General features: G+C 48.0%; 1 protein-coding gene across 1 annotated transcript in view; it reads right to left on the bottom strand.

Annotated features, from left to right (window-relative positions):
* Window positions 1-13,143, bottom strand: part of LOC144507659 (EVI5-like protein) — a 371,712-nt gene that overhangs the window by 138,669 nt on the left and 219,900 nt on the right. The window contains exon 10 of the mRNA XM_078234815.1: window positions 2,229-2,357. Coding sequence (XP_078090941.1) covers window positions 2,229-2,357 — 129 coding nt within the window. The remainder of the gene's footprint in view (window positions 1-2,228; window positions 2,358-13,143) is intronic.

Raw genomic sequence — 13,143 nt, 5'->3', positions numbered from 1 at the left:
TCACCTTCATTTATCTCATTAATCATTCAGGAACAGCTGAAGCATCGTTTGCCCAGACGAGGATTCCGACAGCTTGCTTTTCTTTCAAGGTTACTGTGGAATATGCAGCTAAATATTTCACCCTCTTCCTGCAACATTACTCCATGTTAAGACAGGCCACTGACTACAAAATTAACCCTCTTAGTGACATTTCCTTCAACTCCATGGCACGGTGGCACAGTGGCTAGCACTGCTGCCTCACAGCGCCAGGGACCCAGGTTCCATCCCGGCCTCGGGTGACTGTGTGGAGTTTGTACATTCTCCCAGTGTTGAGTGGGTTTCTTCCGGGTGCTCTGGTTTCCTCCCACAGTCTAAAGATGTGCAGGTTAGGTGGATTGACCACGCTAAATTGCCCCTTAGTGTCCCAAGATGTGCAGGTTGTGGGGATGGGTCATGCTAAGTGCACAGAGTTACAGGGATAGGACAGAAGGGAATCATAGAATCCCTACAGTACAGAAAGAGGCCAGTCAGCCCATCAAGTCTGCACTGACCACAATCCCCCCATATCCCTACATATTTTACCCACTAATCCCTCTAACCTATGCATCCCAGGACACTAAGGGCAATTTTAGTATGGCCAATCAACCTAATCCGCACATCTTTGGACTGTGGGAGGAAACCGGAGCACCCGGAGGAAACCCACGCAGAGAATGTGCAAACTCCACACAGGCAGTGACCCAAGCCGGGAATCGAACCCAGGTCCCTGGAGCTGTGAGGCAGCAGTGCTAACCACTGTGCTACCGTGCCAGAAGGCCTGGGTAAGATGCTCGTTCAGAAAGTCAGTGCAGACTCGATGGGCCCGATGGCCTCTTTCTTCACCGTGGGATTCTACGGTACTTTCCATAGCTCTCTCTTCATTTGCTGAACAGAGCATGACACAGTTGCACACACAGCCCCTCACAGGCAGCTTCCAACAGGTTGCAGTGAGTCACCGGTTCAACTACAGCAGCAACCTGACTTTTTATTTTAGTTATTTATTGGAATGTGTGGCAAGGCCAGCATTTACTGCCCATCTCCCATTACCCTGGAGAAAGTGACGGTGAGAGTCGTGTGAAAAGTCTGGTGGTCTGGTCTAGGCGGGTGCCTCACCCGGACATTTCAATCACATTTTGCTCTGAGCCTGGAGTCTGACACGGCTCAGACTGACTCAGAGTGGCAGGTATCCTTCTCTGAAAGATGCAGTGAACTGGCTGGGATTTTATGATCACAATGACAGCTACTTTTTAATTCCAAATGCCTTTAATGAACAGAGTTCAAGTTTCCCAGTCTGTAATGGGATTTGATGATGTGGAGATACCAAATAAAGTTGTTGAACTTTAACCTGGTGCTGTTAAACTTCTTAATGGGATTTGATCTCATACCTCCTCATTGCTACTCCGAGCCTCTGGATTATTGTCCAGTGACATAATCATCTGTTACTGTAGCCACGGGAGCTGCAGTCCTCTTCTCATTAGAGCAGAGCAATAGATGATATTCAGTTATAGAGCACACAGGGACAATATGAAACACGCACCCTCCACTATTAAATGGGATGGCTTGATCCGTCCAGGCACCTGACCTGTGCGCTGCCAAACCATCTCATATAACCTGGGGGAGAAGGTGGCTTGGTGAACTAGTGATCCAGAGTCCCAGGCTCTGGGAAAATGGGTTCAAATCCCACCACGGCAGCTGGTGGAATTTAAACGCAATTAATAAATCCAGAATTGAAAGCTAGTCTTAGTGATGGCGGCCATGAAACTATCCTCGATTATTGTAAAAACCCATCTGGTTCACCAATGCCCTTCAGAGAAGGAAACCTGCTGTCCTTACCTGGTCCGGCCTACATGCGACTCCAGACCCAGAGCAATGTGGTCGTCTCTGAACTGCCCTCTGAAATGGTCGAGTGAGACACAGTTCAAGAGGCAATTAGGGGTGGGCAATAAATGCTGACCTCGTCAGTAACACCCACGTCCCATGGAAGAATAAAAAACCCACAGAGGAACAAGAGTTCATCCCTTCCAGGTACACACAGGCACTCACGGATTATCTCTGCTACACTTCAGATTGTCTGATTTTGCCCCATGCAAACACTTTTCCGCGTTGTGTTCTTTTACAATCCAAATGAAGATCAAAGCCCATAGCGTTTTCAGCCCATGCTCACAATGAGGACTCTTCAGTTGAAGTCTACAGCAGTAACGTAGTGTTCTCACCTTTTCCATTTCCAGAACCTTGTCTTGCATCTCTTTGAGTGCAGTCAGTGACTCAGCCTCTCTCAATCGAGATTGTTCCAGCTCCATCTTCAGCTGGCTGATAAACTCCTCTTTATGACGATAATCACACTGCAAAAGAAAGAGGAAGCGGATTTCAAAACGGCCCATTAAATCAGAGCGCCAACCTAGACTGCTGCTGCAATCCAATTCACCCTGTACACGCTACCCTCTCCACCCAACATAACCCACACAGCACAGACTAATAATCCAATTCACCCTGTACACGCTACCCTCTCCACCCCAACATAACCCACACAGCACAGACTAATAATCCAATTCACCCTGTACACGCTACCCTCTCCACCCCAACATAACCCACACAGCACAGACTAATAATCCAATTCACCCTGTACACGCTACCCTCTCCACCCCAACATAACCCACACAGCACAGACTAATAATCCAATTCACCCTGTACACGCTACCCTCTCCACCCCAACATAACCCACACAGCATCAGACAGACATAGAAACCTAGAAGATAGGGGCAGGAGGAGGCCATTTGGCTCTTCAAGCCTGCTCCGCCATTCATCACGATCATGGCTGATCGTCCAATTCAGTAGCCTAATCTTGCTTTCTCCCACAATCTTTGATCCCATTCACCCCAAGTGCTATATCCAGCCGCCTCTTGAATACATTCAAGGTTTTGGCATCAATTACTTCCTGTGGTAATGAATTCCACAGGCTCACCACTCTTTGGGTGAAGAAATGTCTCCTCATCTCCGTCCTAAATGGTCTACTCTGAATCCTCAGACTGTGACCTCTGGTTCTGGGCACCCCCACCACTGGAAATATCCTCCCTGCATCTACTCTGTCCAGTCCTGTTAGAATTTTCAAAGTCTCAATGAGATTCCCCCTCATTCATCTGAACTCAAGCGAAAACAATCTTAACCGAGTCAATTTCTCCTCATACATCAGTCCCGCCTTCCCCGGAATCAGCCTGGTAAACCTTCGCTGCACTCCCTTGAGAGCAAGAACATCCTTCCTCAGAAAAGGAGATCAAAACTGCACACAATACTCCAGGTGTGGCCTCACCAAGGCCCTGTATAACTGCAACATCACATCCCTGCTCCTGTACTCGAAACCTCTCACAATGAAGGCCAACATACCATTTGCCTTCTTTACCGCCGGCTGCACCTGCATGCTTACCTTCAGCGACTGGTGCACAAGGACACCCAGATCCCACTGCACACTCCCCTCTCCCAATTTACAGCCATTCAGGTAATCTGCCGCCTTGTTTTTGCTTCCAAACTGAGTAACCTCACATTTATCCAAATTACAGTTGTTTGATTTGCCCACTCACCCAACCTGTACAGATCATTTTAAAGTATCTCTGCATCCTTGTCACAGTTCACCCTCCCACCCAACTTGGCATCATCTGCAAACTTTGAGATGTTACATTTTGTTCCCTCGTGCAAATCATTACGATATATTGTGAATAGCCGGGGTCCCAACAATGATCCCTGTGGCATCCACTAGTCACTGCCTGCCAATTTGAGAGAGAGGGAAAGAGAGAGAGAAAGGGGGGGAGAGAGAGAGAGAGAAAGAGAGAGATGTCGGGCAGATGGGAAGGTTCATCAAGGCTGGTGGGGGGGGGGGGGGGAGGTCAATTGCATGCTTGGCACTGGGGGAGAATATGGAAATATGGAGGTGATCAGGGCTGGGGGTGGGGGGGAATGTGCGTTGAGTGGGGTTTTGGGGGATGCTTGGATTTCCTATGCAGGAGACTGTACTCCTATAGCTGCATTGCTACTCACTGGAAGATTGGTATAACCCACTTTTTCACTGCGGTGGAGTGGTGGAAATCACCAGCTGCTACTGAACAGTTAGAAAAGAAAAGTCATTGAGATGTCAAAGCGAACATTACCCTTTACCTAAACTGTGCTCGAATACAAGAGGGCAAAGTGATCCTGCAGTTGTACAGAGCTGCGAAGAATCTCCCATCTAGTGTGGATTCATTTCTGGGCACTGCAACTCAGGAAGGAAATATTTATTACCTTTGGATGGGAGCAACACAAATCCCTGCATTTTGTACAGTAAAGAACTCCAGGATTACAAATCCATCACAATAAGGAGCCTATATTATAGAAACTATACGATTCATGAAGGAGTTGGTAAATCATGGCTTAGGCAGATACATTGGTAATAATAGCAAGACCCCCTTCTCGCCTTCCCCCAGTGTCTCTTTAATAGTAATAAACAGCTGCCAGTAAACAGCAAAACACAACTTGCAGTTTCTGTGCACAAGAGGTTTCAGTAGCTATTGAGCAGCGTTCATCGCACATGGAGAAAGTGTAATTTTCTTGAGCAACCACCGTCTGTAGGTTACATTAAACAGGTTTCGCAGCCAGAGCGGCAAGAGTGTGAGGACGGCAGGTTGTCTGCAAATTCAGTCAGCTAATGTCCAACACATCCCTCACCTACAGGGCAAGCTCTTCAATCACTTCACACTGAGAGGGGGGGGATACTGAGAGTGAGAGCGGTCTTATTATCCCTTCCGTTTAAGGGAGTGAATATCTGAAAGCAGGAAGGATGGGTGACGGGGGGGAGACAGTGAGGAGGGGAGGGGAAAAAAATAGATGGTGGGGGAGGGGGGGTTGGGGGGAGGTGGGAAGAGATGCAGTGAGCAAGCAGGGGGGGGAGCAAGCTGTGTCTTGAGACGTCGTGGGTGCCAAGGACGTGGGCGTGGAATCACGGCAGGCCGGGATGTTTTGAACGAGTTGACATTTGTGAAGGACAGCCTGTCCTCTGCTGGCTCACCAAGTGGGAGCAACGTTAGTCCCGCAAGATTTGTCTGCAATTCTGCAAGTTTCTCACCCTGGTGCTCCTGTCCAACTCCTTTTTCAAATGACTGGCGGAATCAGCTCTTATCGGGTAGAATGTTCCAGATTTAACAGGCTCAGTGAAAACATTCCCACCCTGCCAGCCCCGATATTCTTTTCACAGCGATTTTAAGTTTATGATTTCCGGTTGTTCATCCACTCATCGGAGAGTCTCAAAATCTAATCTTTAAAAATCTCCATCAGGTCCCTCCTCTTTCCAAGGAGAACATTTCTAACTTCCAATCTCTCTTCATTCCTCTTCCCATCCTGGCAAACATCCTCAAAGACCCTCCTCATGGATGTGTGGTGCCAGAATCGTCTACGATACTCCCAGCCTAACCAGTGATTTACAAAGTTCTGGGTAGATTTTTTCCCTTTTATATTCTATTCCTCTGCTTATAAACCCCCAAAGCCCAGATGGCTTTTCCACTGCCTAGTTTATCCTTTTCCCCTTTCTTGGATATGGGGATATGAGCAACCCTCCGTTCCTTCAACACTTATTCCCGCAATAAGAATTGAAAGAGTGCAACCAATTTCCCTGCCGCTCCCATCTTTGCTGCCATGCATTCCATCTGGACACAGCGCCTGACTAAATTCAGCAATGCAACTCATTTTAGGATGTCTTCTCTTCCTGTTACTGTCCTGGTTATAACTCCCCGGCCTGCCCCTCTTTTAGTCTAACTGTCACATCACCTGCTTCCCTCTGTGAAGACAGGTGTCAAGTGCTTTTGTTACTCTTCAGCCACGTCCTCTGGTTTTAACACCTCGGTATCTTCCTCAGTAACCACCAGTAATCGCCCTTTCTCCCTGCATACCTGCTGAGCCATGGTAACCCTACTCCCAATCTCCCCAAGAATCTCAGAATCCCAACAGTGCAGAAGGAGGCCATTCGACCCATCGAGTCTGCACCAACCACAATCCCACCTATTCCCATAACCCATGAATTTACCCTAGCTAGTCCCCCTGACACTAAGGGGAAATTTAGCACGGCCAATCCATCTAACCTGCACATCTTTGGACTGTGGGAGGAAACCAGAGCACCTAGAGGGAACCCACACAGACACGGGGAGAATGTGCAAACTCCACACAGTGACCCAAGGCCGGAATCAAACCCGGGCCCCTGGCGCTGTGAAACAGCAGTGCTAACCACCGTGCCATCCTTATTGTCACATGTATTAGTATACAGTGAAAAGTATTTTTTCAATACTTCTTTGTCCCTGGGTCTTTAGAAGGTTGAACATTTCCCCTGAAGGGTCTCCTACTCTTTTATATATAACGCTTCAGGGCTCAGATTTAAGTTCAGGGGATCAGTTCAGCTCAGTTGGCTGGACGGTTGGTTTGTGATGTAGAGCGACTCCAACAGCGTGGGTTCGATTCCCGAACTGGCTGAGGTTATTCATGAAGCCTTCGCAACCTTGCCCCTTGCCTGAGGTGTGGTGGCCCTCTGGTCAGCCTATGATCATCTGGGACCACGGCGACTTTACCTTTGCCTCGGAAACCAAAACAGATTCAAGGTCTCAGAAGCAGGGAGTGACAGGGTACATCCACCAGACAACAATGTAGAGTAAGGATTGGCTGGGAGTAATAAAGAGAGAGAATGAACAAGACAGACGAAAATGTGCTGGTGTCTGGATGATATAAAAGTAGGTTTGGAATGAGATGGTCACTGACAATGCTGGCAACAAACAGCAGGACTATCTGCTTCCGAAATGAGACTAAGGTGTAGATCCAGAGCCTTGATCAGGACTAGGTACAGTTTTTAAAATATTATTTCAGGGAATGTGGGTGTCACTGGCTCGGTTAGCATTAATTGCCCATCTCAAATTGCCCCTTGAGAATCACAGAATCACAGATTACGACAGTGCAGAAGAGGCCCTTCGGCCCATCGAGTCTGCACCTGACCCACAAAATTTGAATTCAATAAAAATCTGGAATTAAAAGTCTAACAATAACCATGAAATAATTGCCAATTGTCGTAAAAACCCAAATGGTTCACTAATGTCCTTTAGGGAAGGAAACCTGCCATCCTTGGCAGATTGAGTATAAAAATTGGCAGGTCAAAGGAGATTTACCAGGATGCTGCCTGGTTTGGAGGGTAGGTCTTATGAGGAAAGGTTGAGGGAGCTAGGGCTGTTCTCTCTGGAGCGGAGGAGGCTGAGGGGAGACTTAATAGAGGTTTATAAAATGATGAAGGGGATAGATAGAGTGAACGCTCAAAGATTATTTCCTCGGGTGGATGGAGCTATTACAAGGGGGCATAGCTATAGGGTTCATGGTGGGAGATATAGGAAGGATATCAGAGGTAGGTTCTTTACGCAGAGAGTGGTTGGGGTGTGGAATGGACTGCCTGCAGTGATAGTGGAGTCAGACACTTTAGGAACATTTAAGCGGTTATTGGATAGGCACATGGAGCACACCAGGATGATAGGGAGTGGGATAGCTTGATCTTGGTTTCAGATAAAGCTTGGCACAACATCGTGGGCCGAAGGGCCTGTTCTGTGCTGTACTGTTCTATGTTCTATGTCATGCTGCAGCTGTGCAGAACCTTAGTTAGGCTTCATTGAGAATAGGGTGACAATTCTGGTCGCCACACTACCTGAAGGATGTGGATGCTTTGGAGAGGGTACAGAAGAGGTTTACCAGGATGTTGCCTGGTCTGGAGGGTATTAGCTATGAGCAAAGGTTGGATAAACTCAGTTTGTTCTCACTGGAATGACAGAGGTTGAGGGGTGACCTGATAGAGGTTTACAAGATCCTGAGTGGCATGGACAGAGTGGATAGTCAGATGCTCTTTCCTAGGGTAGAAAAGTGAAGTATTAGGGGACATAGGTTTAAGGTGCATGGGGAAAAGTTTAGAGGAGATGTGCAAGGCAAGTTTTTTTTTACACAGAGGGTGGTGAATGTCTGGAACGCGTTGCCCAGGGAGGGGGTGGGAGCAGGTACGATAGCAGCATTTAAGGGACAACTAGACGAATACACGATGGGAATGGAAGGATACGGACTCCATAAGTGCATACGGTTTTAGTTTAAACAGGCATCATGATCGGCGCAGGCTTGGAGTGCCGAAGGGCCTGTTCCTGTGCTGTACGGGCGGCACAGTAGCAGAGTGGTTAGCACTGCTGCTTCACAGCGCCAGGGACCCGGGTTCAATTCCCGGTGTGGGTCACTGTCCGTGTGGAGTCTGCACGGTCTCCCAGTGTCTGCGTGGGTTTCCACAGGGTGCTCCGGTTTCCTCCCACAGTCTGAAAGACATGCTGGTTAGGGTGCATTGGCCCGAACAGGCGCCGGACTGTGGCGACTAGGGGAATTTCGCAGTGACATCAATGCAGTGTTAAGGTAAGCCTTGCTTGTGACTAATAAATAAACTTTAACTACTTCTTTGCTCTTCCCCGGTCTGGGCTACATGTGACTCCAGACCCCACAGGTTGACTCTTAACTGCCCTCGGAAATGGCCGAGTGAGACCCTCGGTTCAAGGGGCAATTATGGATGGGTAACAAATGCCGGCCCAGCCAGCGATGCCCATGGAAGAATAAGAACTGAAAGATTCAAATCAGGAACCTTGCTACTACATCACAAATGTTCAGCTCACAGTCAAAGGGTTGGCACTTTCCAAACTGCAGAGCAGGCAGCTTGAGATTTCTGAGACTATCAGCTGCAAAAGCCGTTTTTATTTAAATCTCACCCACTCCACCCAATCTGAAGAAAATACTGGTGTTATAATGGCTGACAACCACAGGTTCTGCTGTGAGATTGTTGACTGACATTTTCACACCAACTTTTTATCTGATGAAAGCCTTTGGTACGAGGCAGTTTACCAGCTGGTTCTCTGCACAGGGGGCCGTACTCACATCAGCACAGGGTTCGCCTGCACAAACAAAAGCACCGGCTGGTGATGCAGCAAATTGAACACGCGCTTCACATCTGTATACAGAACGCAGAGTGGAGGAACAAGCGTACGCACAGAAAGAGAGCAGAAAATCGAGTGGGCTCAGACCCGGTAAGGTGTTTGACAAACGACAGCCCCTCCCAATCACCAAGTTCCCCCCCCCCCCACCTCACCGGAGCCACAACTCCTCTAGCCCAATTCCTCCTCCTACCCAAAATCCCCATTCACCATCTCCCAATCACAGCAGTAGGTGTCAACATGAAGTTCATTGGGCCCACATTTTGCTGCAGAAGGACGTCCAAGGGCATTAGTTAAACTGCCTCTTGCATGTGTAGCTTTTGCTATTCTTTTGAGGGGGCAAGTTGCTGAGTGTGCGCATTGATAGCGGGTGAAGCAAGGGAAACTGGGCATCTGATAACCAGGTGAACAGCACAACCAACAGTGCATCTCAAGCAAGCTGAAAGGTGGCGAAATGAACAGCACAGCAATGGAGAATGCCAAATCTGGCTGATTTGAGAGTCAGAGGGTGAGGGAGGCAGGCAGGGTGGGAGTGGAGGGCAGAGAATGAGGGAGGAAGCAGGATGGGAGTGGAGGGCAGAGAGTGAGGGAGGCAGGATGGGAGTGGAGGATAGAGGGCGAGGGGGGAGGCAGGATGGGAGTGGAGGGTAGAGAATGAGGGGGGAGGCAGGATTGGAGTGGAGGATAGAGAATGAGGGGGGAGGCAGGATGGGAGTGGAGGGCAGAGAGTGAGGGAGGAGGCAGGATGGGAGTGGAGGGCAGAGAGTGAGGGAGGAAGCAGGATGGGAACTTGCGAGTGAGGGAATGAAAAATCAGGTTGCAGCATCTAGCACGAGATGCAACTTATGAAGAATTTAAGCGGTTAGAGCTTAATTGAGGAGAGGCTTTATTTATTATAATAAATAAAGTTCATTTAAGCTTAAAGAACAGTGTCAAAGAATGAGAGATGTAGTAGTCTTGGGCAGAGAGAGACAGTCTGATTAAAGCACCAGAATTATCGCTGGTCATCAAGCAGGTGGGGAAAAAGTCATAAAAGGGCAAGGAGAGTTTTGGGTTTTATATATTGGAACATTGGACAAAAGACCTGCACAATAATGATTAATCTGTGCAAGATCAATGCTATTGTCTGCAGGTTTTGGCTTCCCCTTTATGGAAAAAACCACAACCTAGATGCGAAGAGGATTAAGAGTTATGTTGGACCATTGAAAAACCATGGCCAGGATTAAAGTGCTGAAAATAGTGAAAATGGTTTGAGGGCAACGTTTGCTGGTAAGAGGCAGAAACTTGGAATTGGCATCATGACCAATGGGAAGAGAGAACAGTTTTTTCTTAAAAAAGGTTATTAGCGGCAAGTCAATCAGAACATTCAAGAGGGACAATATCCAGGCTTGGGCTGACAAGTGGCAAGTAACATTCGCGCCACACAAATGCCAGGCAATGGCCATCACCAATAAGAGACACTCCAACCACTGCCCCCTGACATTCAATGGTGTAACCATCACTGAATCCCCTCACTGTCAACATCCTTGGGGGTTACCAATCCTTGGGGAAACTCAATTGGACTCACCACATAAACACAGTGGCTACAAGAGCAGGTCAGAGGCTAGGAATACTGTGGCGAGTAACTCACCTCCTGACTCCCCAAAGCCTGTCCACCATGTACAAGGCACAAGTCAGGAGTGTGATGGAATACTCCCCACTTGCCTAGATGGGTGCAGCTCCAACAACACTCCAGAAGCTTGACACTATCCGGGACAAAGCAGCCCTGCTTGATTGGCACCCCATCCACAAACATTCAATCCCTCCACCACCGACGCTCAGTAGCAGCAGTGTATACTATCTACAAGCTGGACTACAGCAATTCATCAAAAATACCCAGACAGCACCTTCCAAACCCACGACTACTTCCATCTAGAAGGACAAGGGCAGCAGATAAATGGGAATGCCACCACCTGCAAGTTCCCCTCCAAGCCACGCACCATCCTGACTTGGAAATATATCGCCATTCCTTCGCAGTCACTGGGTCAAAATCTTAGAATTCCCTCCCACAACGGCATTGTGGGTCAACCAACAGCGCGGGGACTGCAGCGATTCAAGAAGGGGGCTCACCACCACCTTCTCAAGGGCAACTAGGGATGGGCAATAAATGCTGGCCCAGCTAGCGACGCCCATGTCCCATGAATGATTAAAAAAAGAGGGAATTTTTTAAAATATTAAGCGGAAAAATATTAAAAGGTTCCAAAGAAGGGCAGCACAGTGGCTAGCGCTGCTGTCTCACGGTTCGATTCCCAGCTTGGGTCACTGTCTGTGCGGTGTCTGCACGTTCTCCCCGTATCTGCGTGGGTTTTGTTCGGGTGCTCCGGTTTCCTCCCACAGTCCGAAAGATGCGCTGGTTAGGTGCATTGGCCGTGCCAAATTCTCCCTCAGTGTACCCGAACAGGCGCCGGAGTGTAGTGACTAGGGGATTTTCACAGCATCTTAATTGCAGTGTTAATGTAAGCCTTACTTGTGGCAATAAATAAACTAAAAATCTTTAAAGAAAGGGCAAAGAAACTCAACACGAGGTGAAAATTCCAAAGTGGAGCTAAACGCAATGGGACAAATACTGCTTCCTGCGATTCTCTGCCAACGCTCTGTGAGAAACTTGGTTCCCTCACAATGACCACTTCAATTTAGATAATGCCTTTGGGCTTCACAGGAACATAATATGTTTGTCATCAAGCTGCATGAAGAGGTATTAGGAGAGGTGACCAAAAGCATGGTTAAAGAGGTAGGATTGCCTTAAGCGAGGTGGAGCGGTGGAGGGAATCATAGAATCCCAACAGTGCAGAAGGAGGCCATTCGGCCCATCGAGCCTGCACTAACAACAATCCCACCCAGGCCCTATGCACTGCTCTTACCCTTACCTATGCTTTTGCTGACCTGAGACTCAATTACTGCAATTTGTTCCTGGCCAGACTAGAATTTTTCACCCCCTTGTAAACTTGAGTTCATCCAAAATCTTGCTGCCATAAGCCAGCTCATTCAGTCATCACCCCTGTACTGCCTATATGGCTCCTGGTTCACCAATCCCTCAATTTTAAAATCCTCATTCCCATGTTGAAATTGCACCATAGCTCCCATTTCTAACCTTCCCAGAATTCTGCATTCATCCAACTACAACCCTTTATAGATTCTTCATTAACTCCACCCAATCCCTGGTAGCCATGCCTTCAGCCATCAAGACCCTAACTTTGGAATTGGCTTCTGAAAGCCCCTCCAAGCTTTCATTTCAAGGTTACAGATCTTTAGGTCTTTGGCTCAGTTTTGTCCAATTCCCATGAGCCTTGAGACATATTGCTGAGATTTTACTGAATTAAGAGTGTTACATGAAATATAAACAGTTGCTTTCAATATTGTCTGCCAGAAAATGCCGAGGGAATTCCAGAGCTCGGGGTCCGGGAAGCTGAAGGCATGCACACCAATTAGGGTGTATACATCCTGGAAGATTGTGGGGCTGGTGGACATTACGGTCAGGAAGGAGTGGAGGGATTGGCGAATAAAGATGAGAATGTTAATAATTGAGATGCTGCTCGAGCAGGAATATAGCTCAGTAAGCACAGGGGTGAGTTCAGACATGGGCAACAGAGTTCTGGATGGCTTCAAGTTTAAAGGGGGTGGACTGTGGGGGACTGGCCAGGAGTGCATTGGAATAGTCACGTCCAGAGGTAATAATAGAACATAGAACATAGAACATTACAGCGCAGAACAGGCCCTTCGGCCCACGATGTTGCACCGACCAGTTAAAAAAAAACTGTGACCCTCCAACCTAAACCAATTTCTTTTCGTCCATGAACCTATCTACGGATCTCTTAAACGCCCCCAAACTAGGCGCATTTACTACTGATGCTGGCAGGGCATTCCAATCCCTCACCACCCTCTGGGTAAAGAACCTACCCCTGACATCGGTTCTATAACTACCCCCCCTCAATTTAAAGCCATGCCCCCTCGTGCTGGATTTCTCCATCAGAGGAAAAAGGCTATCACTATCCACCCTATCTAAACCTCTAATCATCTTATATGTTTCAATAAGATCCCCTCTTAGCCGCCGCCTTTCCAGCGAAAACAATCCCAAATCCCTCAGCCTCTC

The sequence above is a fragment of the Mustelus asterias genome, chromosome 19, assembly GCF_964213995.1.
Source record: "Mustelus asterias chromosome 19, sMusAst1.hap1.1, whole genome shotgun sequence".
Classification (NCBI taxonomy): domain Eukaryota; kingdom Metazoa; phylum Chordata; class Chondrichthyes; order Carcharhiniformes; family Triakidae; genus Mustelus; species Mustelus asterias.
The sequence above is the reverse complement of the archived record's forward strand: the minus strand, read 5'-3'. Positions and strand labels throughout refer to the sequence as shown.